Below are 27699 nucleotides of genomic sequence, written 5' to 3'. Positions count from 1 at the left end.
AAAGTTTACATGCTTGTTTTGCCCACACTCTCAGTCAGATGGATGTAAGCCAGCTCAGAACTGGACATTTTTGTGACTACATATAGTGGCATACTACACACCAAGTTTCTTTTCACCTCATTTCTAGATCACAGCTGGCCTTCACTGTACTGAAAGAGCATAGGCAAAGTCAAGTTTTGTTTCACTCTTAATTTGCTTCTTTAGTATCATGGAAGAACTGAGCCCAAATGCATCCAGTTTTTCTTCAAAGAAATGCTATATAGTTATTCTGAGGACCTCACACTGTAACTATTTATATTTATACATACACACACATACATATATATACATGCACACACACACACACACACACATATTTTAAACATTCAATAAAACCAAAGAACTCTCAGTCTTATTTTGAGGTGGTTGAACTCTTAAGCCAATTCCCAAGTATCCACTCGTCTGCTTCAATTACCAAAGAGCAAATGCAATGCTCAAAGCTCAACATAATTTAAAACTAGTATGTGATCACATAATTAAAGAGCTAACTGATGTACAGAAAAAATCTCGTATTTAATAAACAAGCTTGTATTTTTCTATACACCAATTCCTGCACACTTGAAAGGAGGGAAAAAAAATTAACCTTCAGAAACATTTTTACCAATTCTCTTTATCTATATATAAAAGACAAATACCATTACATTTCAGCTTCATTCACCCATATTCAGGAGATCTCTTGGCTTATGAGCAATATTAAGCATCACCTTGCAAGCCCCTTCCCACCCCCACATGTGTTTTCTTATTCAAAACTATTACCAGCTCTGTGTCAAACATATGAAAGCAAATGTTGCTGTTAAAGTATTCAGTACATGAACCACCTTCTAACTCGTTCAAGTCAGAAAGGAGATTTTGCTTTGTTACTGCAATGCAATTAACTAGCCAAGGCTGCATAATTGGCTTTAACACTTCTGAATGAAAGAATATGCCCTACCAATGGTAATATTTGAAACGAGGTCTCCAGTTGGGAGTCCGTAAGAGAGTCTGCACTGCACAAGCCAGATTTACAAACATATAGCACATAAGGAAAAACCTGTCAAGAAAAAGAAATACAAAACAATTTTTCAGACAGGAAATGAACTAGACAGACTTTCATTAAAAGACTTAAATGCAATCCATAAAAGGGTGGAAACTTTCATATGGTGTCCGTATTAGCCAACAGAACACAAGATCTAGGTTAAATTAATGCTTCTAGAATATTAAACTGTCTCAAAACATGGTACTAGAATAACACCAAGTCTCAATCAAAGATTTCAGAGAAAACCTAAGAAGTGATTATCATTGAATAACGTTGACATTTATCACAAGACATCTTATTTTCAACCTAACTCAAGCCAGAACCAAATACTGAATATAGCAGTGAAATACCCGTTAACGCTCACACACATTTGTTGATAGACTGGTACTACAACAACCCTTGCTTCTTTAGGCATCACACCAGTTTCTTCACAGAAACTATTCAATAGTATCCAGTTACTACTTTTCAAAAGAGACAGTCCTGTATCCTTTAAGCTTAACCCACATTCTTCCTGGTGCATGCATGACTCTGAAGCTAACTGAAGTAAAGGCTGTCCCAATCATGAGCTCCAAAGAAAGCTATAGGACTGCAGCCAGGCAATTTCCATTTATTATCCACCAGTTTTTGTAACAAAATCTTATTTTTTTTTCCTCTATAGATTGAGGAATCTATGAGATTGAAATAAGACTGAAAAATGCATGATAAGTTTTACTCTTTTCAAAGAGCAGAAATGACACCATGGGAAAACAACTTTCATATCTAAAATCAGTTTAAAATCCAAATTGATTAAAGTTGGCTGAATGTCAGATGCTATACACTATTTCATACAGCATTAATTTTTAAGGGCCATTTAAGTATTAATGACTTTTATAAGTGTAAATTATACACTTATAAGTTTATGCCTAATTGAAATATGTTAATGCTATTTTATATTAAGCATGAACCCAAAGCATTGTTTTTTTTTCCAGATTAAAAGGACAAACCTAGCATGTATTATCTCAAAGAGAAAAATCATTACCTAGTTAATATATCATTTATCTTAAAGGAAGGTGAAATACATGCATACTTACATTGAAAGAATTGGTGCTACACTGTCCAAAGAGGCTATCAGAATTCCTATCTCACAGATACCAGCAGTGAGGAGTAGAGCCCAAGTTGGTTCTCCATTTGCTTTTCCATGACCAAATACCTAGTTCAATTCAAACAAATGGTAAAAATAGGGAAAGCTGTTCAATATACAGTTGTGAAACATCATGCAGATTGTGAACTAACTACCTGGAATCAAATATAGTCATTTATTAGAAAGGGGAGGTAAAGAATCTATAAAAAGAAAAGAGTATATATGAACTTGGAGAAAAAAATGCATTTCCAATATGAGAAGTGTTTACTTAAATAAGAAACTACTATATAACATTAAAGTGATGCTGCAATGGCTGTTCAAACAAAATCAAACAAAAAAAAAGTCCATATGCATCAGAAATTTATACTTAGTCATCTATGAAATGCTAATGCAGTTGAGGGCTTTTTTTTGGTAAGAAAAAATAAGCATCAACTGAGTAGTTATGAATGTCATATTGATGTTTGATGAGAACTTTAAAAAGCCTAGTAACCTGTGCAGAGCCCTGCCAAAAACCATTCAGCATGTGATTTCTTTTGCTGACAGCAGACTGCTTGTGCCCAAAGCCAGAGAGTGAATTTCAATCACAAGCTGTACTGAGTGAAGAGAAATGGGAAAAATCCTCACCTAGAGTTTCAGCAGTATTTACTCTCCACACAACTATAAAGACTAAATCGTCTTTCCCATTTTCCATAATTGCTTCCTTTCCAAAAGTCTCATTCATTCTCCATACCACCTCATTCATTCTCTATGCCACCTTCTCTTCCCTCAGCTTCCTCTCATCCAATAGCCTTTTATATTAAAAAGCCTTTTTTTTGGTCATGTTTAAAAGCAAAAGAACTTTACATTGAAGAAGTCATACTCTTGCACCTATATTAATCTCCTTGCATTCCCTTGACTATCCATGCAAAAGCTGTATAATGCCAAAACTAAGAACCTTGCAAGTTTTAGACTACTCTTCAAACATCCTCCATTCCTCCTTAATTTTCCCTTTCATTCTCTTCCCAAACTATATAGACTTCTGCTCTCCCTTCAAATCTATCCATCTGCCTGTAAATTGATGGAATCACACTGTCACTCACTAAATACCACCCTTTTACTTCAGGCAAAAATGAAATTTTTCGTTTCTCTCTTAATACAACCCAGCACTTAAGAGTTATGGCATTACATCTCCCCTCCCACTCAAGGGAAACTCCAGTATGATTCCCTCCCACCTCCCCAGTATAATTAGTATATTTACTTCCAATTACAGGCATAGCTGCAGTCTTGCACAGCTCTCCACTGTGAAATAGAGAAGCAGCATGTTTCTTAGTCCTGCATATCCTCATCATCTTTCCCCATCCCTGGCAGGAGATGCTCCAAAACCAAGGGAACGGTGATATAACCTGTTCTCAATTAACAAGGTGCATTGGCACCTTGTGTATGGGGAAAGCTTACACAAGTCAACCTAACCAAGGAACCAGGCCAGGCTGCTGTTTTATAATTAGTCCTCTGTTGGTGCTGGAAAGCATACCAATCCTTTTTCTTCTTTTTATTATTATTAGTTTTGCCTATTAAAGATGGATCATGGATATCTCTGGCTAGAATCTTGACAAGTTCAGCCCATTTAATTTAGGCATCAAAATTAGGATATGAACCTCCCCAAAGCATATATACAAAACCAAGAGGTGCTCCAAATCATCCTCATGACAATCTCCATACACGAAAGCCTATTCTTCTAAATTAGTTTTCAGCCCTTGTCACCTTCAGTGTCTCTGCTATCTGCAATTTCATTCCAATCCTAAGTTTGAGAAATGTCTCTTAATTCTGTTCCCAAAATATTCACAGCTACTCAGACATAGTCCAGGTGTTTATATTTGAACCTGTTCTTGATAGGTTATCATTGTGCTGTGCAACTGTCAGCTTTTCTTAGCATTTTGAGGTAGTCATTCAATAAGTTCCAAACTTCACTACAAGAGTCAGGGAACTTTAGAGAAGTCTTCAAGTTCAGAGACATAGGATGGTATTACACTGTTGCATCTTTCTTCACCTCAACTTACAAAGATGAATTCAAATTAGAACTGTAGCTCTATGACAGGAAAGGTTAAGTATTCATGGAGTTCCATAACAAGATCAAAACAACTCAGTTCAAACTGTCAACACAGCCTGGAGTCAAGAAGTTCAGCTGCCAGCTGTTTCCTAGCTTGTTCATTTCCATCTATAGGAGAATTTACAACCATCTTTATTTTCAGTTTTGAATCTCTAACTTTGATATGTAAGAATAAAGATAATTAAATTTCAAAGAAATGCACAAGTTCAGGCTTTGCCCTGCAATAACTTGATCCATTTTGTACACATCAGAACAGAGCTCCAGATCTTTCTCGCAGTTCTACAGGGATAGCAGAAATAATGCCTCATTTTTGTCAAAATGTAAAACACATCTGAAGTACTGAAAAGAGGGAGAAAAAAACAAACAGAAGAACCCACCACACACACTCACTTGAATAAATGGTACAATGCCATCTCTTGCAATGGCCTGCAACAGCCGGGGTGCACCAGTGAGGCTCTGAAGACCAGCACCACATGTAGAAAAGAATGAGCCGATTACAATAACCCATGGAGAAGGCCAGGCCAGCGTACCAACCACTAGATTTCCATTAACTGCTTCTCCAAACCTTAGGAAAGGGAAAAAAAAAAATCCACAGAAGTTATAAAAAGCAATAAGTACTAAAAGAGCTTCTAACTTCTACTATAGCATCAACATCCACATCTCTATCTTTTTGGTTAACAGCACTATGCAACAATAAACACCACATCACAGCACATGCTACAGGATTTCCCAGCAAACCAACTTATCTTTATTATGCTTTTTAAAGAAAACTTATCATAACTGCTGTCTTGTCAAGTATCTTGCCAGACTTCACAGAATTAACAGCACTAGCAAAATATTTACATATAGATTCTTCAGATCCTTGTGAATACTAGGAAGCAGGCTTCAAAGGTCTGTTGTACAAGCCTGTCATAGAGGTATACCCTGGAGATTTGCAAAAATAAAAGATTACCCTTTCCTTTTAATACAGTGACACTGACACAGGGACAAGGAAATACAGAGAAGCTGCTAGACACAGCCGTTCCAGGCTATCCACATGCCTCCAACTGTCATGCCGCCTGATGCATTGTAGAAGAATGACTATCTGGCAACCAGGAGAAGTCAGTGCTGTTTTATGAAAGCACCTTGTCCTGAGTGCCCACTTCAATGTCACTGTTTTTTAGATCACCAATTTTATGTTCATTTATGAATATTCCAGGTAAAGTATGAAAAGGTTCTGCTCTTTTTTTCTTAACTGATGTTTTCAGTTTTAAAAAGCAAGCAAACTTTTTGTGTTCATCTTAATTTTGTTAAGAAACAGCTAAAATCAGTTTAGTAAAGTCAGTGCTGTGGTAGCCTATAATTTTTTCAGATGTTTTCAGGCTTTTGAAAATAAGAGGCTCTTAACTGAGAAAATTAAATACTTCATCTTTTTTTGGACTCGCTATTGATGGTGACAAACATAGCAACCAGGTTAATACAATAGGCCAGTGTTCAAAATCTTGCGCGTGCCTAAAGCTTGGATGTACGGCTACGTACTATTTTCAGTAGATAAGGAGAGGAAAAACACCCTTCAACTTATAGGAAAGACATGCCATGCTGCTCTGATGACATACAGCTGCACCCTCATTCTTAAGTGAAATTTCAATACCTTGTGTGCAATTAAAACATGTTATAGGAAGAGCTTGAAAGCTGAAAGACTTCAAACAGTGAAAGACAAGCTATTTTTTCCCTAGGGCAGATATTAGGACACTCCCTACTGAAAAAAAAGACAGTCTGAAACAACAGACCAAAGCCCATAAATTTTACTAGTACCCTGGATTTCAGCCAGGCAAGAACTGGCAGCAGTGAAAGGGGGAGAATACAGGTGCAGTGCTCTTGCTCCAATGCGGCCTGCTCTAGAGACAGATCACCTGCATTCAGTGCTTGCAAAAAATTGTTTTTCCAGCAAATCTCCAATAAGTTATTTTGAGATATGCAAGTTTACACGAATTAGCGCAGAGCTAATACGTAATTCAGAATTCACTTTCTGTACTTTTTCAGCATCAACTTGAATCGGTATACTTACTACAAAGAAAAATAACTCAGACATTGTCACTGATGCAGCAATACCATTTTGAAGTAAAACTGATCCTCTGCCCCTCATTGCATTAATTTTGATTGGAATACAGATTTTAACTGTTTAAGGGTTTAGCTTCCACACTAGAAGATTTTTTTTGGGGGGGGGCCTCCAAAATAAATTGTCTGAGAATCCTCTCTGTCAGCTTTCAAATACCACCACAATGCAATAATCTGCCAAACTCATGCCTTAGTCAGCAGGAAAGAGAACCAGACACTGGCAGGGAAACAAGAGCAAAGCCTGCCCACACATTCCCATAGCACCCAAAGCAGCTCAGCCTCTCGACAGCCAAAGTTATCAAAGTCTGGAGATTCTATACGTGCTCATTCCCATTATATTTATAGTATGCTTATCTCTAACTTCATACTTTGTCTTGTATATCTTCAGGAAATTACATGGGTGAAAGCTAAACTGACAGGAATCTTGATCTACAAGTGATATTTTAAAACAACATCATCATCATCACCAAGGATGCAGTAGAAACAAGCCTGATGGTGTTACAGTCTTCCTGATGAGCTCTCCTGCTCATGCAGCTGCCAAAGCCCTTCCTCTGCCTTTGCTCCCCAGGAGCATGTTGCCTCTCCTGAAGGGCATACCTCCCTCTCCGCCCCACCCCACCCTGGGGGGCTTCAGAAACACTAGGCATGCTTGTCTCTCCCCGGGACATTTTATTAGGGACAATTCTGCCCAACACATGGGTAGCTCAGATTCTGCTTCTAGCTGTGAAAGGGATGCAGTCTACCAACTTGGCCGCTTCACCAACAATTTCAGTTTGAGATGAGCTTTCCCTCCAGTCTCACCTCAGAAAAAAAAATTGAGTCATTACTGAAACACAGTCACATAAAACAGAAACATATGAGCACATGAAACACATGAGAAACATGAGCATACACGCTCCAAGTTAAATACAACTTACTTATCTCTTAATATCACACCTTCTATACAGGCACCAAACAGTACTATGCAGGAGAGATCTATTGTTGAGACTGAAGGAAGATTACACTATATATGAATAAATAAGTAAACATATTTTATTATATACAGTTTTCAAATATACTCACACCTTCATCTATATACAGAGATGATATAAAATTTTTCACATAGGGAAGAAATCAAAGTTCCCACAATAACCAATTTTTTTTGTTTTTAAGTTTTTTCCTATTACAGTTTTTTAGCTAATTTTTGCTATGACAGCATTTGTTCCACGATTCATTTCCAAGATATTGGAAGTTACCAGCTCATTCACTGTGCAACAGAACATGTATTTTCTCATACAAATAAGCATTTGCTTCTTCTAGGTATTGAAAGATTAACGGTTTCTATTGCTGGTAGTTTGCTTTAAGATTGTCACTGGTTATACTGAGTGTGATAAAGCAATCTGCCAATTGAAACATGATACCAAAAATCCTCTGTGTCACTTAACTAAAACCACCAATTGTTACTTGGAATTTGAAGCATTAGTAGAAATAAATAAATAGATAAATAAATGAGACTTATTTCAGTTTAGGTTCAGCTAATACTATACCCAGGCAACTCAAATGACTTTTCAATGAAATAACTATACTGGTCTGTAGCAACATGCACAAGAGGCAGGAAAAAAAAAAAATTAAGTTACAATATAAAGGATACAAATAAAAGATGTAGTTGCAATAGCCAAAATAGTTCCAGTAGGAATAGATTTCTGAGCATCCTTAAGATCTCCAGATCTGTTTGAACCTGCCATAATACCTTAAAAAAATTGAAAAAGACCAAATTTATATGTCAAAAAAAAAATTAACTATAAGTCTGATTAAACACACAATTCCCACTGTAGCAGGCTATAGAAGTCTATCAAATTTCTACATAGATCCTCAATTTATACTTTTATTTGATTGATAAGTTTGGGTTTCCACCCCACCACAGAGTAAAAATTCAGAAGGCTCAGAAGAAAAAAAAAAAAAAAAAAAAAACAACCAAACCCACACTGACAAAAGTTATTCTGCAGTTACATTTGGAAAAAAAAAAAAAAAATCAGATTTTTTTTTAAATTGGGAAATAGATAGAATATAGCCAAGTGTTGGGGATAGATGTTATAAACTAACAGGGTTTTGGCAGTTTTAGCCAGCATGCCCAAAAGCACTAGCTTTCCACTGAAGAGACCATAAGCCATGAGATGTGCAAGCAAGCAATAAATTGAATAATAAAAATACAAGCAAAAAGAAAGGAGTACAAGAGGAACGGTCAGGAGGTTGTAGGTACACACCCCTGTTTGAATCTAACAAGATAACAAAAGTATTTTCTAGCACACACCTCAGGAGGAGTGGAGAGAAATCATACAATAATTGACTAATTCTGCCAGCTCTCCCTTTCATTCCAGTGCAAAAGTAACTTGGTCAAGCACCACATGATATATCAGTCTGTGGTAGGGTTTCATCATGAAATGTGGATAGAAAAAATTCTAAATACCTAAAAATGGGGGCAGCCTGGGAGAGAATATGAAGGAATGAGGTCCCCTCAGTATTCTATCGGGGACAGTGTTGCAACTTTGCATCAGAACCCTGTTTTGTTACTTGAGATTACAACTACTTAAACTGGGACTTTTGAAGAAAACTTCCTCAGTTTCAGTCAAATTAAACCCAAGAGAAGCAAAATACAATTAATCTCTAATCCTGACAAAAAAGTCTCTAGTGGTTTGAATTGCAAAAAAATCGTGAAAATGTAAACAAATCACAGGCAGTTCACTGCCTGAGTGCCCGAAACAGTCATGCTAGTATGCGGTTGTTCTCTCATGCATTTCAAGAGCAACATATTATAAAGATACGTAATCTTCCACTGAACTGCATCTTATTTTGAATAAGAATTTAGTAACACGTGGAGATTTCTTTTTATTTCCAAATCTAGAAAACGGTACTTGAACTGATTCCTTGTCTTAGGCCTATAACCCCTAAAACAACCAGCAGCCACCTACGTCTCTCTAGCACTACAAAGTTTTACTTACATAGGTCTCTGACACACAGACTAGGAATTTTGTGTGTCATTAGTAAATGTTAACACAAAAAAAAGAAAAACAAACACATTTCTTTCAACTATAACACATCCTCATTTACGAAAAATAGTTGTATTTACCTGTCACAGATGGAAAATAAATCCCCACAAGCATTGTGAAGTAGGTCATGATGTCTGTAAAAACATATGGGAGTCCGCCAGCTTTTGTGTCTTCTGATCCAGCAACTGATGGCTGACCTTTTTTCTCAACTATTGATCCTTTTTCTGAATAGGCACTCCACAGGTTATCTACAAGGAAAAAAAAAAAAAAAAAAAAAAAAAAAAAAGAGAGCCACTGTCATTTCCCCATTTTAAGATCTTAAGTAGTGATAATGCAATACCGCTATGAATCTGATGACCTTTTTCTTATACACAGATCTTAAAGTTTTATAACATTTTCTTATGAAACCAAGAACACAGCAACACCATCATCACCATCGATTGTAACTGATGGATGCTCCCATCGCATGCCACTGGAGATGCAGTACTATCTAGGATGTCATATGAGACACTCTTCATTAAAAATATTTAGTTATATAAGTCTAATGTATTTATAGAATGTCCACTTATACTGCCCAAACTATGGGTACATATGGGTATATCTGTACAATAGTACAATTGTATAATTATAACAGTACAAATGCATCTCTGACATGTTGGTAAAAGTCAGACCTCTTACGTTTTGTACGATACCGGCTTATAAATAGCCGATACCTAAAGCATTCAGAAAAATAAGGAAACTAACTGTATCATCTCCAAGTCCAGGCAATTTAGCATATATTTACATTCCTTGTTCTTGGTTTTAAGGAAAAGGTCAGAAAAGGAAGACTACATAGCAGTGACTTGAGTTCTTTGAGAACAATCTTAGACAACAATTCAAGACTCTGCTGTTCATGGTGAAGGTATTCCTTCTGCTGACCAAAGCAGACTAGCCAAACTCCAGACAAAAAGGAATAACCAGAGAAGAAAACAAACAAAAAACCCCCCCACACACACACAACAAAAAACCCACCACACACAACACAAACACAACACCACCCACACCAAAAAACCCACACCCACACCCCAAAAAAGAAAATCACACTCCACATCCAACAAAAGCAAACAAAAAAAGGTGGTCCAGATCCAACAACACACTAAGGATGCTGGTCTGATGAAGATGGATAGGTCAAAGAACCAGCAACTTTTAAAAGTTTACATTTGTGGAAATGTTTATTGTGCCCTTCCTTTTAAGAGGATGGTGAGAACACCCAAAGCTGATTCTTAGAATTCTAAGATAAGGCAAATCCTTACTACATGCTAGGAAACAGAGTAGATGTTCTCCCTCTCTATAAAGATAGATTTCTAACAGAAATATTACAATCGGTATGAATTAAGCATGAATGGAATTAGGCACGAAAAAGAACAATAAGAAACAACGATTGAAAGGAAAGGTAGCCATTAATTGCTACAGAACACCATATATATATTCTTCCTCTTCATTTGAATGAAATAATATTGATCTAAAGATAAGCTGAAGATTAGAGCCATTAAAGAAAGAATTAAAGAAAACAAGAGAACTGTGAAACTCTGGAATTTCACTAAAGACTTGAGGAGTGAGGTAAAATGAGACAAGATCTCCAAAATAGTATCTGCTCCCCAAAGTGTTTAAAAGGCAAGTCCAAAATCAGTTTGTCATCGCTGATCAAAAAGAGCTCTAGAGACTTAGTGAGGACTCAACAGCCAGTGTCCCTTGTATTGTGTTGCACAGAAGTGATACTGGCCAGACCACTTGGATCCACGCATCTTTAGTTGTGGTTGTGTGAGTAAAATTTTTTTTCTATTTTTTAAATAGAAAATCCCCTTTCACTTTCAAGATATCTCACCAAGCTTTGCTACCTTGATTTCCTACACTCATTTTCCAGAGGCAATAATCCAAGTGGACTTGGAAGCAAGGCTGAGGGGGTGGGCTCACTTTCCAAAAGAGTGTAGACATTTTTAGGATGGTAGGTTTCCCTTCCAGGTTCATTCATGGATTACCAAGGCTCCTCTAATATTTTAAAACATACAAACAATATCTGGTACTGCGCATCTATACTCCCAAAGCACAGTACCATGCTACCATGAAGCAGAAAAGCGTTGAAGAAAGCTACTTCTAGAATGGTTTCATTACTGTTAGGGCCACATTCACGGGAGATATATTCAAGCATTCAGTAAATAGTGTGAGGACTCAGCAGAGACACTCCCCAAGACACCCAGATATATCTGAATATTCACAGCCACAGACAAGGCTCAAGAAATTTAAACATGAGGAGTCGGCAGCAAAGTCCTCAGGCAAAGCTGAGGACAAGTCCCCAGTGCAGAAGAATCCTCCTTGAAGAGCCTTTTGCCAGTTGAGTTCAAACTCGCATTATGTACTCGAATGGGTGCTCACATGCAGCAAGCAGGACAGTGTTCATCCAAGAATACTGCAAGACCTGGGCAGGTAATCATGAGTTTACATGAGACTGCACTGCTACCCAGGGACTGAAGTGTGACAGATAAGGTCAGCTTTCTACAGGCGTTCCAGAGAAATAAGGAAACTAAAGTCTCACAAGTGACATCTGCACATGGCCAACTGACAGCAACAATAGCAATGAATAGAAGGATGGGTATCATCTCCAAATTCAGACAAAATTGTCATCTATTTACACTGTTTGAGAGTTCTGAGGAACTGAGGAAGTCTCAGCATCACTTCCGCAAAAGAAAGTAGTACCTCAAAAATAATCAATTATTTGAGGGAAACACAAATGAAGGAGATCTGCTTAGTTCAGTCCACCTGGATTTCCCATGCTTTTGGCAGTTTCCTTGGGTAAGGAATCTTAAGTAGCTGTGGGATAAGAGGAAAAGTTCTCACACGTATAAAAAATGATTCAAAGATGGAGAACAAGAGGTAAATGTAAAACTCAGTTTTACAATGCAGTAGAAGTCACCAGTAAACTTCTGCAAGGATCTGTACCAGGATGTATGCTTCCCAATGCAGTCACAAGCAGCCTGGAAAAAAGAGCAAGTAGCAAGATGGAAAAAGCTTCCTGGTACTATGCAGTTTTTCAAGGTTGTAGAAGCAAGAGTCAACTGCAGGAAAAACTACACTAGACTCAGGAGCGGACAAAACAAAACCGATGAAATTCACTGTAGATAAGTGATGCACATAGGAAGACATATCCCTCAAACTGAGCTTTGAGTCAACTCTCAGTGATTGCTGATGAGATCTTGGCATCGTAAAAGTGTTCCATGAAAGTCTCAGCTGATACTTGTGACATTAGGAAAGCAAAATGCATTTTTATACAGCAGTAAAAAAGTTAGAAAAACCATGTTAACCAGTGGTCAGAGGCAGATCACAATTTAATTCCAAAATTAAACTAGTACTCGGATTGAAACCCCCAGAAGCTAAACAACTGTTTAAAACTTAAATTGTAGCAAAAAATAGAAAAGTAAGTTTTTCTGAAGATGTAAAAAAAAAAAAAAAAAAAAAAAGTAGCATCAAAAATACTTTTTAAATATTCAGAAAACTAGTAGATATGCATGTGGTAAATTATGTAACACAGAACCATCAACCCTAAATCAAGTTTTTTTTGTTTGTTTTTTTTTAATAGCAAACATTCCAATGAAAAAGGATTTTGTTTTTGATTTTGAGGAAGTTCTGCATGATTTTATACGCAAATTTAGACTCACTGCAGCCTAATCTTCTTCATCCTGTGTGTTTGTATGTACGTATACACTTTATATTGGACCTTTCAAAAGGAATTACCACAGCAGTAGTATGATCCCCTACTGTCCCTATCTTCAAATAAAGTTTATATTTTTTATAATCAAACTTTTTTTTTTTTTTAAATGGTACATGGGGGAGGAGGTATCAGAACATCATTTTCACACTAGAAACACTGTTTCTATACAATACTATCCATTACATCTTCAAAATGAGTCTTATGACCCAGTGTATTGCAATTAATTTGAATTCCAAGCTCCCATAACTGTACAGAAATGGAAACAGAAGAAGATCTAAATACTTTCTAGAAAGTCTCCCGGTCAAGTGCTAGACTGGAAGGTTTGAAGAAAAAAAAAAAAGGGGGGGGGGGGACAGCAAAACAACACACACCCCACACAACACGCAATCTTTCTCCAAACCCATCACTACCTTACTGTATTATGTAAACACTTTTCTATCCCCTTTTAATAGAATGGTGGCATTTGAAAGAGTCCCTATAAACCCGCAACATTCTCCAAATCAAAGCATTTGACACTAAACTTCCAAAACTATGCAGAGGCATTACAGAAGAAAGGATGCTCCAGGCAGCACTCTCTTACACAAAACCAATAAAGAGCTGAAAAACTAATGACAGCAGGACCACCCCCACCACATTAAGAGACAGCTACAGACCAAGCTAATACTGTCCAAAAATTTTTAATCACCGAATTCTGACTTACCTATGAGAACTCCACTCGTTATTCCAGGAATCCCTTGAATTTCTGTTACATTATTGAGAGCAAAGTAGTCATCACATGTGGCATTGAGCAATGAGCTATCACAGAAGAGACGCCACAGCCTTGTAGTCTTTGTTTCATTATTGCTTTCAGTATATTTGGCACAGACATGGAAGTTGCGTTTTGACAGTGTACGGTTCCCAACAAGACAAATACTACAAGACAAAAACCATACAACAGTGGAACCTTCAACAGAACATTGCTCATTAAATCATTTTTTGTCCCTTAGACTTCTTCAGAAACCCTTTATTTAGGGTACCTATTTTATGGGCTATACAACATCTACTAAAACAGTATGTAATTTCTTGTATATTATCATTTATAAGAAATAATAGCTGTCATGTTTAAAACATTTCTGCTTTGTTCAGAGCATTAACAGCTATTTTGTCATTTATTCTTCAAAAATACAATCAATTCAAGCAGCTTAGCCACTAAATAGTGGAGACCACATGCATGCAGTTTCACAAGTCTAGACATAAAATGCTAAACAAGTGACACTAAATAACAGGAATATTTTCATGTAACAAGAGACTGACCAAAAAATTATCCAAAAGTCTGATTAAGTAAATGCATCATGAACTTTTCCAGAAAATAAACATTTTAGAAGGCCCTCAAAAGTATTAAAAACCCAGAAGAGAAGGAATAAACCAGTAGGGTTAAAAACAAAAACTAAATACACTGGATGAAGTTTAACACACCACACACACATATACCCCCCATATTTGTAGCATGAAGCAATTAATCGCTTAGAAGGGAAAGAAAACTAGAAAGCTCAGAATGCTTCGCAAAGAGCAAATGCCTGATAGCAAAGAACACGAATGACCTGGAAACCATATTTCTTTGCATAACTTTTCACTACACAACAGATGTTCAAGAGCCATCTACTCCAGACTTGCTTGATAACAAAATATTATAGAACACTTATAAAGATGAAAGAAGGAACATCAAATAAAATATTTGTGTTAGGCAGTTAAGTCAAAATACACATGTAGTACACATCTAATATTTCTGAAGGAGCTCTGTTAGGAAGCCTGTGACAAACAGTATAAGCATGCCACTTGTCACTGAAGAGGTATCTAAATCAGGCAGCATATTGACCTAATGCAACATCCCGTTTCCAACAGCTGTCAAAAGCAGCTACCTTTGGAATCGTACAGGGTCAGGGGAAGCATAAAGAAATATTTCTTCTGAACACTCTCCAAACTGCTGAGCATTTGGGGCTCAGACTTCCTTATCTGAAAACAGTGTATTTGTATCTAACATTCAATAGATTCTGCCCCCCCCATAAAGTTGCTGTTCACTTTCTGACCTTTCAACCATCAGGAACTAAAACATCTTATGGCAAGAAGTTCTACAGCTTAGCTACATATTCTACAAAGAATCAGCTACCTTCGTGTTGGCTCTGCCACCTTCTACTTCTGTTTAATTGAAAAAACCAAGAGTTGTTCACCAGCTACGTTGTTCACCAGCTACATTCTCCAAGCCACGACTCTGTAGATCTCAGTTGTGCCAGCCATCTCTCCCAGATGGGGGAGACCCTGTCTAGTTATTTTTCATAGTGGAGTTTATTACCTTAGATCATCCCTAACACCCTCCTCTGAACTTTCCCCACTACAACTATCTCTTTTGAGATTGCTGGAGGAGTGGAAAGAATCAGAACCACGCTGAAGCAACTGCATTCGCTTTGTTCTATATTCCCTTCCTAATAATTCCTATTATTAGGCTTCATTTTTTGACAAAAGATGAATAATAAACCAACATTTTCTTGGAACAATCCACTAGAGTCCCCAACTCTCATGCCCGAGTAGCAAAGTTGGCTCAGAGCCCATCACCAATCCTGTAAAGTTAGAGTTTCCTCCATTTTATAATTCAGTGAGCATCATCTATCAAGTCCATATACAGTTCTCTATAGTCACGTTTCAATATTTAGAATAACTTTGTATAATCAGCAGGTGTTGTCATCTTGCTATTTATTCTCTTTTCTATGTCACTTAAATAACATAGCACAGATTTCAGAAGCAATCCCTACAGAATCGCAATGTGGGGCGATCACAAACAGCTCATACAAACCTACACTGCACACACATTAAAAAACAAATTACACACACACCAAAACACCCTTCCACCTAAGCTGGTTTAATGCTTTACGTAAGTTTACATCATTTTTACAATAGAGTCCACAAACACTGCTTTAATGGCTCAATTTGTGAGGCAAATATCAACATCTGCAAGTGCTATGGAAACTATAACAATCATACAGTAAAAGATAAGTTGTGTTCTTCATAATAGATGGCACCTGGCAACAGTAATTCCCAAGCTCTTCCACTAATGGGTTAAGCAGTACTGTTTTGTTTTCACCCAACAGTAAAATGCACAAAAATATCCTTCCCATACTGAGAATCAGATACCGTGGTATGATAAAAAGTATTATTAGAGTCAGATGAAGAGAGGTATAGGCTAACAATGTTGAGAGGCAACATGCTATGTGTGACAACAATAAAATTAAGTTTTAGTAACAAGATGTTTTCATATAAAAGCAAGCAATTTTTAAAATGCAATACTTCTGAGTATGGAGAAACATAAGTTTCAAAAGTTTCCCTCACAATAAAGAAAGCTTGAAAGTATGTTACTTCAGTAATTATGATTCACAGCTACATAACTTTGATGTTTTTACTTTCTTCTACAGCTTTTTACTTTTTAATTCTTTAGATAAAGCAGTTACATTTATTGTCAGCAAAACCACTTTCCTGTTCTTTAAATGTGAATGGAATAAACATCACTAACCTTAACCAAAGAACATTTTCCAGAGTGTCATAGGTCTTATGAAGAATGAGACAAAAATTCAAATCAGTATTTCAGGAGAACAAAAGAAGCATGTAAGCACCTAATAACCACATGAAACCTACCACTGAAGCCTTTATGTTTTAAAATTTAGCTTAAAACATGAAATGTTTACTTATTTATTTTTTAAATAACCTGTAGTACTTAAAATGATATTTCACTTACGGAAAGTCAGGTGGGTCAAAAGCAGTCTTAATAACTCCCGCATATATGGCAATGATGGAAAGAATCACACAGGCAAGGAAGACCAGGGCAAGTTTGTTGACGTACTTGACTCCCACAAAGACTACGATGGCCATCAGAATGATAATACATGTTCCATAAACTCTCATGTTGTTCAGCATAGCCTCTGTTTCTTCACCAACCTCTTCTGCTTTAAATATAGCAGCACTAGGTGAAATGTAGGTCTGCAAGAGATAGTTTTCAGATTGCCTTATCATAGGTGTAAGAATGAGCACTATATGAAGAACCAAGCTTGTGAGAACTTCAAAATCTAAACTATTACTGTATCAGATTTATTCTTTCAAATATGGATTCACCAAATAACATGGATATTTAAGAAGAGAAGAAAGAGCACTTTATTTGCAGAAACAAATATCCTCACACAGTTCTGGCATCACAAAACAATAAAAAGTTACTTCCAAGATTTTTTCCTATTACAGAGCTATTGCCACAGATTGTTTTAAAGTACAATGAAGCTTTAATTAAATGTCCTTTTTGTTACCCTCCTCCCTATAGTTCTGTAATAAAGATTAGTTTGAAAACTAGCAGGTATGCAAAGTGAAATTCTCAGCAAAAAGTAAAGCAGAATAAAAGTGACTGGGGCAGGGGAGAGAAAGGAATGAGGATGGATCTCCTGAGAAAGTACTGTATCTTGGGAGATGCTTAAAAATAAATAACAATAAAATAAAATCCAGCCAGCTTCTTTTCTCCTAACAATTCCCACCCCACATGTAAATTCATATCCCTTCCAGGAAGAAAAATCATTAAGGACTGGAGGGGAAGAAGGACCAAGGCATGGTCTCATCAGCAAGGGCACCTTATCACACACCATAGCTATGGAAAGAAGGGGAGGGGAAAAAAAAAAAAAAAAAAAAAAAAAAAAAAAAAACATACAGGCTGGAGGCAAGCTGGGAAAGTCTGCATGGGCACCACCTGCCTGGAGTGCAGGAGCCTTGGATCAGGAAAATTGAGTGAACCTCACAGGCTTAAGAGCTGTTGCTCGAGATCATCAAGGTCAATGTGATTTGACATTTTACACAAAAAATGCTCAACTGAATCCTTTATATCCTTATACTACATCAAATCCCTAATGGGTCTTTATGTGTTATCACTCCTTCCAACTTAACTGCCCTTGAGAACCAGTACACAACAATAGCATTAATTCTTTCTAATCCGTCATGAAAACTGTGGCAACTACAAGTAGTTTCCATATCATAAGTTCAGACTCCAACAGAGGACTCTAGAGCTACTGTGTTAATACATTAAATAAAGTACGCTTCTGAAATGGCTGTGTTGAAAGTCTTGCAACGGAAATGAGCTCAAACACTCAGCTCAGAGCAGTCATATCCTTAGAATCATGTGAAGCATTTGCTCATTAATAATCCCATTAGGCAAATGAGTAGTCACAGAAAAACATAAGAAGCATTAGGTTTTCAATACTACATGTCCTTTGCTATAGTTGAACTCAAGTAACATACCCTAACCATATCAGTACTTGAAAAACATTTTATAGCGAGTTTACCTTAATCTAAAGTTGCAATAGTACAATTTCTTAGATTAGTTTGACAGAGCTTAGTCCTTTTCAACTATGGCAAGGGTCTGTTCTGAGGTCTTTTATCTGATATGAGGCCTGGGGTTGGGGGAGGGAGGGGCTTTTACTCTGAATACCATAGCTGAACCGAGTACATGTTTAATAGCAATACACAGACCAGTGTGGCTGGTAATTGGAAGGAACAGTGCACCAAATCCAATCCACAGTGTGGCATGGTGCTGCTGTTGTCACTGAAGATCAGGGACCATGAGCTAACAGAGATGAGGACCACCTCTAACTTAAGTCCTGGCATTTAAAAAAAAAAAAAAAAAAAAAAAAAAAAAAAAAAGACATGATAGTGCTTGGGTCACAGTAAGTGCCAAGAAAGATGAACTGGGGAGCTGATGAATTCTGTGGTAGCTCTTGCATATCTGCAGTCTCTGATACCATGCACAATACTGAAGAACAGTATTTGGCCCTTTCTGTATGAGGCAGAGCCACATAATTGGCCAAGGCCATACAAACTTTCTTCCACAGCATCCTTACAGGACCCTGAGATTTCGAAGTCAGTAGTCTGAAAAGGAGGAAGTGGGATAGGTTCTTAATTCCTATCTCATAGGAGATAGGCCCTTCATGTTCTCCATAACTCAGCACTGGGCAGCAGCTCTTCCCACTGCAGATTACAGTGCCAAGCACTGAAGAAGCTGAAGGAGTTCTGTACATTATTCTGGGAACTGTAGGCTGATATTGAGTCCACAGACTCTCCTCTGAAAGAAAGAGAAGTGTCCTCCCAGACCTTATGAAAGCATAGCTTAAAAGGACTTATGCCATAGTCATCCAGAGTAAGGACCTCTCCAAGAGAGATGTAAAGCTGTCTAGATGTGTTCGCTGCTTATTATGGTGTGATTGCCATTCAAACAGATTTAAAATCCCATAGTTGTGATCTCATAACTAGAACAATGAAACTGAAAACTAATTCCAGGAGAAGGAGAAAAAAAGAAAAAAGTAAAAGGAAGATCCCCTTGTAGAATAACTAAAGAATTATGCCTAGAGGCATGAAGCTTGAGACAAAAGAAACAAAATATATATTGAAAAGTTACAACAAAAAGACAAGAATAGAGCTGTTGAGAGACAAAGAACAAGTAATGCTATGAAATCTGTATCCTCCTTAAGCCTCATGAGAGAACAAGGGAAACAAGAAAAGGAAACGAAGCTTCTTGTGCTAAACAAAAGAGTGGGGGGGGGGGGGGGGAGAACACTTCAGAAGGGGAAACTGGCTCTCAACAAGGAAGCTTTAACCTTTCAAAACCAAGTCTAAGGTGACTTAAAGAAATGCCATGTCCATCTTTGCTTTGTGTGTTTGGTAAAGGAGAGGGGGAAATACAACAAAAAAGCAGCAGCATCCATGGATGCTTCTTTTACGAAGAGATTTCCTGCCATGCAACATGAACACGTGAGGATAGGCATTTAAGGAAGAAATTGATTCCCTCACGTCTATAAAATAAACTAGTTTTGGTAAGATATCTGACTTCACATCACTAAATCCAAATGGCAAATTTCTGAGGCCCTAAAAAAATGCATTGTCAACACAGATTTTAACATTGCAATCTAGTGTGACATTTCACTAAGGACTCACTATTTCTTGCACTGTGCTTTCTCATTTTTTGTACAACAGCTGACTTTCCAAGTGCTACAAATCCACAGAATTAAATCTGAACATGTCTCCAAAGTCATGCAAGGTTGATCTGAGTAATAACATTGTTTTCTGGAAAATAGTGAAATATTTTCTGTTTACTTCTCATCTTCGATTTATTCTGAATTGTAGGAGAAAGAATGAAGAAAATCTGTATGAAAGAAGCTTAGGATATATAGGAATATTCTCCTTGAACATTGGAAATCTAGTAAGCAAATGGTGCACAGCCGCACTCATGTTTCCTGGCCTACAGCATTATCATCAGCGCTCATCTGTTTTGTTCCCCCCCCCACATTATATTGTAGTCCAGTCTGAGACATACAAAAAGAACAAGTCATCGCTTTCTTTCTCCTCCTATCCCAAAAATTCCAAAACCAAACATGCCTTATCAGAATTAGTATAATTTTCTTACAACTACATCTGTACTGTAGTTGGGGTACAATGCAGTTTATGGGACCTTTAGTATTTAGAATGCAAAAAAAAGGTCACAGAAACATTGCATTTGGTACAAATTAGTAAAGACCAGTTACTGAATTATGTTGCGTCCTTTAAGTAGGACAAAGTCACATCAAGCAGTCCATTAATTTGTCTTTATATTGAAGATCACCAATTTGTTGAACTTTTTCAAGTAATCCAAAGTGGAATAAAAATATTGACATACTCAAAATATAGCAACAAAGCATTAAAAAATCACCAGCAATCTAGAATGTATTTTAGGCCAAGTGCATTGCTCTGTAGTCTCCCAAAACAGCACAAATGCATCCAATTTTAAAGAGAAAGTAGTACTTGCCAACAAAATTTCAATGGTCCCGAGAATGTACATTGCTCCTGCAAAGGTTGTACCCAAGTAGAAACAAAGTCCCACTGCTCCACCAAACTCAGGTCCTAAAGATCTTGAAATCATGTAGTAAGAGCCTCCAGCTGTGAATTTAACCACCCCCCAAAAAGACAAAAAACAAACAAAAAAATTAGTCTCCAGACCTTCAGAATAATGACAGTAGTACAGAACAAAAGTTTGAGTCATTTAATTAACCTAGTTACATAATTGAGATAACCTCAGTATGTGCGTTTCCACTGAAGGGTTCATACCAAGCCAGTATTTGGGCTCTACGCCAATGAGGCGGTTAGACTGCACATTTTAAAGTGCATCTCCCCATGGGCATTTCAAGGAAAACAGTGTTTTCGAAACAAACAGCACTTGCTTCCCAAACACCCATAACATTCATTGCATCCATCATAATTAAAGTAAAACCAACAAGAAAAGTAAATTAACACAGCTGAGTGGCTTATCTCATTTGTCCAACATCAAGTTAAGGAAATATAATAAACAGTGAGAATAAAACAAGTAAAATTAACACAAGCACACTGATACTTATCACACCAACAGGTATTGTTTCTTAATATTAGCTAAATATTTAACTGGCTAATAAAGAGTAGATTTTCACAGTTTTTCTGCATTATGCAATTAATTCTACCTATATCAAAAATGGGACTGGAAGTTGTGCTCCACTTTGCTACTTTCCTCCTCTGATTGCTATCAGAAGGCAGAAAGAGGGGGAATTTGTGAAATGCTTAAGATGAAATGGAAGATGCCTAAAATCTGTGATGTTTTCCAGAGGTAAGAAAACATGGCTAGGGTATAGTCAGGCACAACTTACGCTTAACTGTGAACAACCAGGAAAAAGCATTTGAAGGGCAACGTATTATTTTACAGCACAAGCAATGCTGCTGAGAGTAAAATGGTTCTTTGTCCTCAAACTATCTGGTAACAAAACCCACAAAGCATGACAGTTTTCAAAGAAATTGGTAAAAGGTGAAAATTTCAAGTTTCAGTTTTAAAAAAAATTTATAGGCAGTGAAGCTCTTGAAGTCTTTAGTACCAAACCCTCCTGCTGTGTTCCTCCACTGACCCCAGCTTTCACTTCCCTCTAAAGCACATGCTGTTCATTTGCCGGAAGCGCTTGCTGAGTGCACCCACATGGGCAGCCATCACCATAGGCTGGATTATATCCATTAAAAGGTTAAAGGGGGTGTTCCCTACCAATAAACCTTAGAAAGGGTCTGAAAAAAGATCTCTCCTCTGATAGAGTATACACCATCCTAACATCAAGTTTTTGATGATCACTCAGAAAAACCTAGAAAGAAAAAATACAAACAAAAACCCACCCTATTAACAGAGACCTTAAGAGGAGATATTACTTCCAGCAGGTCAGAATCTGATGCGAAGTTTCTCTAAAAGCCCAGAAGCCAATGTTTGTGTGTATTTACAACAGTGAGGGCACTACACCAAAACAAACAAAACCCAAACAAGAGCACAGTTGGGACAGCAGCAGTTCTTCAATGCAGACAGCATCCCGAAACACACATGAGAAAAGTCAAACTAATTAATTTAAAACACACACACACACACACACACACACACACAGATTCTTAGTTTACAGTTTTAAAACATTTCCATCCATGGTGTTTTTAAAGCAAGGTTGCTCATCACATAGAACCTAAATATGCTATTCTGAAATGTTCAGTAATGAAGCAAGGTCACTGGAAGACCATTAACCAACCAAAAAGCATTTAATTTATAGATGAATGCTTAACAAACCAGAAGGAACCAGGTGACAATTACCTAGTCAGGCCTTCTGTTCAACCCAAATCTTAAGGCCTTCCTGAATGAAGCAGGTTTTTCCAGCTAGATCTCTTCCAAAGGGAAGGGAAGAGAAAGGAAGTGGAATGTTGATGTCGTTTACCAAAAAGACTCCTTCTGCCCTACACCACCTACCCCCCCCCCCCCGTAAAAGTCAGTAATATAACAGATTTCCAGTTACAAATGCATTAAACATCCAAGACATTTGTATTACTAATATTTATGTTTGCTTTTTAATTTACAAAGCAACAGAATCACTGGAACTCTTCAGTGAAAGTGAGCTCCGCAGGAAAAAGTTTAATTCTATAGTGATAATGAGAAACTAATGAATGGAAGAGAGGTATAGTTCTTCACTAAACCAACAGTTCAGTCACCAACACAGAGAGAGAGGGGAAAGGGATATTTTTGATTCAAATGAACAGTGTGCATGGGCAACAGACAATAAATAGTGAGAAAAAAACAGTTAAAAAACAACCAGCTAAGTCTTCTAAAGAGATATTATGAAAAGAAAATATAGGCATAAACCCATCTGTAACAATCTTTAATTTCCAGCTTCAAGCTATTCATGATAAAATAACAAACTTCCAAAATAACTTTCCAATGAGGTAATGGGGACAAAATATATTTTGTCTCCCTAACATGCATTCCTTTTCTTTTCTGGGCATGAAACCTTTTCCACTTTCATTGCAGGCATTTTTTTTTTCCCCCAGTATGCTTTTCCTTATCTACTCACATGTTCATTTTGCCGTGAATTTTTCAAAAATTTTTTTTCTCATTTCCCACTTCCATGCATTTTCTTTTTTTTAAACAATAACCCCTTACTCAGCTGGGGAGCCTCTGTAAACGAAGATGAATTCATTAAAAAAAAGATATGTCTTCTGAAAACTTTGTTAGGTAAATTGTTCAGAGTTCATAACACTGCCTGAACTCTGGTATTTTCAATTAAGATGTTGAAAAAATGGAAAAGATTGGAAGAGCTACAAGAGCTAACTTGCTTCTAAAAAGTCAGCTTTATAATAGATCAAGTTGTTCCATTTCAATTTAGTTTATCCTGAAGAAGGTTAAAGGAGATAAGATTATCTAGAGTGCTGATATGGAAAAAAGTTTTCTGCCAGCGGACTGCCTATTATTCATGCAGAAAACAATGTAACTAGTTCCACTGTTCAGAAAAGGAATTTCAGCAAATTCTGGCAAGGAAAAAAAAAAAAAAGAAAAAAAAGAAAGAGTCATATTTGTAAGTCTGGAAAGAAATCTACTTTGCATTAAGATAAATCTCCATCTGTTCAAACATAAAATATTTTTGTCATCAGTCACCTGTTTCTATGGCCCATACTTCCCAGAAAGTCCACTTAGAAGACTACAGCTCACCTTAAGAAAGTCCCTTCTAAAAAGAGACCAAAAAGTTAGCACTTTAAACAAATCTCCAAGCATTGCTTTTTAATATCTAAGACCACAGGAATTTCATATCACAGATTTGACCATGCATCATTAACTTACATTTAAGATTAAAAATATAAAAAAAAAGTTAATTACCTGGAACTACACCATTTGTTGCTATTGCACTCATGGAAATTGCAGTTAACATAGTCTGTGTAAAGATGAAATAGAGAAAATAAATTTAACAGAGTAAGTGTTCTTTGAAAAACGGTACAGGAGAACAGTGATCAAAGGAAACTAGGAAATAAAATATCTTTGTATAAACTGTTACAGCAACCAAAATTGAAAATATCCTGGGCTAAGGGATTTCCAGATAAATCAAGCACTGTATCTTCTACTGAGGAATTTAGTTAATTTAAACATTTGAGACAGCTCTGAGCAGGGCCTTCGAACAGAGCTGGAAGAGTAGACCACTGAGGATTTTCAGTATATGTAAAATATTCACTATTCCAATTAAATAGTAGTGACAAACTGATCAAGCATCACTGTTACAGTGCATCTTCTATTAGTGGTTTCACAACCCACAAACTGAATTTATGAACATGATGATGGGACAGATTCGTAGTGCATATTTCAGTTTGTTCTGAAGTTGCAAAAAACTGAACAGGTCAGGTTGCAATATAAATCAAGAAATATATGCTAAAACCCAATTTAGTAAAACCCATAAGACAGTTTTGGTTAGTGAATAAAATAATTGAAGCTAAATCATACTGTGAACAGCTCAATGGAAATCCCATAAGGACTGGAATGACAAGTGACAGTCAGCACCAAAATTTAAATAAAGACAGACAGATGTCTTCTGAAGCCTTCCCATGACTCTCAGTTACACTAATATTTAACCATTAAGGAAAAATCTTGCTCTGCTATGCATATGAGAAAGCTGAGCAGTACCTATGGAAACAAAAGATTTGGCCGAATATTAAAGAATATGATTAACTTACACAGGCACAACACATGAACACAATGATGAAAGACTCGAGAACCCCAGCTGTCCCCACAATCCATGTTAAACGCAAGAAAAGGATGACTCCCAAGATGTTTTGCAGGCAGGGCAGGTACACACCAATGAAAGTGCCCATACGTGGAACCTGGAAACAAAAACAGAACATTAATTCCTTTACACTGAAGGATTAAGGTCTGTAAGCACTTTCTACTGTAAACCCACAAAGACTTGTCATAAGTGTTTCCCTAAAAAAAGGGTCAAGTGAAATTGGATAGTAGCTTCAGAATTTCCCGTTTCACAGATATTCATAGCTAGTTATGCAGAAAGGCTCCTGAGAGGACAGAAGACTGTGTGATAGCAAAACCTATTTCTCCCTAGGAACTAGGATGAAGCCTTCACAGGAGTAAGTTCCCCTCTTTTCATCCACTACAACGCTTCACATCCTTCTTCTGAAGTACCAGTTTAGAGGCTAGTGTCGAAGGCCAGTTACTGGCATACTCAAAATACCAAATATACTCTGCAAAAAGTCAGCCATTGTAAGCTGCCTGTAGCTGGCCCACAAAGTGACATTCAACAAGAAACATTTTCAGTTAAAAATGAGACAAAGGTTTATGACAAGTGGAAAAAAGCTGACAGTAATTTATTGTTCCAAAAGTTGCAGAAAGTGCTGCAACACAGAATATGTTAGTACTTTTTATTTGCTGTGATGAACATGGATCAAGACATATACACACAAAAGTATTCAGCCTCCCTTGTTAAAATTCCATCTTCCTTCTATAACTTATGAACATCAGGCTCAATTTAGAGACAATAGCTACACACAGTAGGTGTCCAGTTACAGAAGTTATTCTTAAATCACAGTTCAGGCTCTAGAGGGGAGATGGAAAAAAGAAAGGCAACCAATATAAATAATATGCAAACTTGGGTGCTTCATGTATTTAAATAATCCACCCAAGCATTTATATACATATAGGGACCCAAGGAATGCCACTTAAGACTTTATTCTTTGTTTTTAGTATCATGGACAATGTCTATATGCAACATCAATGCTGCTATCAGTCTGAGACAGTAATCTTTAAGAAACAGCAGGGTTATTTCAAGTGTTTATATTTGGAAGGTTAAAGCATAAACAAAGTACAAGCATAAAAGGCTACAAACACATTAGTGGTTTGTTTGTTATAGGAAATGTGACTTAATTTCAAACTGGCATTTCCGCTTAAAAAAAAAAAAAAAGAGTCTGAAACTTTGGATCACTGCATACCTGCACAATCTGACTCTCAATTCATACTTCTTATTTTTGTGCATCCTAGTCAAAGAGGGAAGTTCCTCTGCTCTCTCCAAGTGTGTAAGCAATCCTTCAATAGCAGGAGTGCCATGGCCTTTGTCATCCCCATTCTGGGCTTTTGCCAAGATTCAGGGATTGGGGGGGGGGGGGGGGGGGCGGCAGGGAGTTAAGGATTTCTAAGACTTGCAAAATATAGCATGTTACATATACCCTCAGAGGGCAGGGAAAAGGCAGATGGTAGCGGGATATACATAACAGCTACCAGCAATTTTATAGAGTAGTTAGATGTATTTAGACTGCTAGATCGTTTCTATCCAATTCTAGAAAAATGGGGAAGTATTTATTCCATGAATTTCACAAAAATGAATCCTGGCTACCTCCTGTAGCCTTAAATGGCAAGATGACAAATTTCACTGTGAAAGAATTTTGAACTTTAACAAATTTTTACTTTGCCTGCTTTTTTGGAGAACTGTAAGTTGACCACATTTGGAAGGGACTTCCCCAATTCCTTATCTCATCATGAATGACAATTCACCCCAAATCCTATGATTTCTGCTCTTTTCTCTGAGGTACAATGATGAGAACCAGACAGCAGGTGCCAGAGGAAAAAAAGCTGAAAGACTTTCACATGTATGATGCTGTTACAGTAATTCCCATCCCATAGCTTACATACTGGAAATGGCTTGCTTTTTTGATCTCATAAGCCTGTCTACAATCCTTCTCTAGAATTCTTAAGTCTCATATTAAAAAGCATAACCAATTTGCAATGTCCTATATTTACTCTTCCAGCTCATAGCACAATGAGCATGTCCAGGCCTGGGAGGACCTACCAAAATAAACTCATAGAAAGGGTGAGAGGTCTAACAAATCATCTCAGAGTCTCACTCTAGACTATAGACCAGAACTGTAGACATTATGTCACATGAATTATCACCTTTGCCATGTCCCACATGGGACTGCTAGTTCATAAACATCCTGCACTAATCAAGATAACCAGCTTCTTACTTTTTGTTGTTTAACAGGTCAGCTCTAGTTTCTAAATGCAGGCATGATTTTGCCTTTTCTACTTTTAAACATCATGTCTATTAATCCAGTTCTCAGGGTCTTTAAATCTTTCTGTTGTATGTTAATCCTCATCCGTGTCCTTAGAGCCTCCCAACTTCCTGGCATCAGCAAAACCAACAACATATCCTTTTATTCCAGCATCATTATGACCAATTT

The 27699-nt window shown here is 37.1% G+C and overlaps 1 protein-coding gene across 5 annotated transcripts in view; it reads right to left on the bottom strand.

Annotated features, from left to right (window-relative positions):
- Positions 1–27699, bottom strand: part of SLC12A7 (solute carrier family 12 member 7) — a 74283-nt gene that overhangs the window by 22199 nt on the left and 24385 nt on the right. For all 5 annotated transcript variants that reach the window (XR_010883387.1, XR_010883388.1, XM_067291050.1 and 2 more), the window contains exons 4-14: positions 25192–25338; positions 24347–24401; positions 20963–21093; positions 16892–17133; positions 13829–14040; positions 9464–9631; positions 7988–8086; positions 7275–7332; positions 4651–4825; positions 2125–2243; positions 971–1069 (exon numbers count right to left, since the gene is read on the bottom strand). Coding sequence is in view for 3 of the 5 variants with exons in the window: in XM_067291050.1 (XP_067147151.1) it covers positions 971–1069; positions 2125–2243; positions 4651–4825; positions 7275–7332; positions 7988–8086; positions 9464–9631; positions 13829–14040; positions 16892–17133; positions 20963–21093; positions 24347–24401; positions 25192–25338 (1505 nt within the window). In the remaining 2 variants the exon portion in view is untranslated. The remainder of the gene's footprint in view (positions 1–970; positions 1070–2124; positions 2244–4650; positions 4826–7274; positions 7333–7987; positions 8087–9463; positions 9632–13828; positions 14041–16891; positions 17134–20962; positions 21094–24346; positions 24402–25191; positions 25339–27699) is intronic.

Source organism: Apteryx mantelli, chromosome 2, assembly GCF_036417845.1.
Source record: "Apteryx mantelli isolate bAptMan1 chromosome 2, bAptMan1.hap1, whole genome shotgun sequence".
NCBI lineage: Eukaryota > Metazoa > Chordata > Aves > Apterygiformes > Apterygidae > Apteryx > Apteryx mantelli.
Note: the sequence above shows the minus strand (reverse complement) of the source record. Positions and strands in the feature narration are given on the sequence as shown.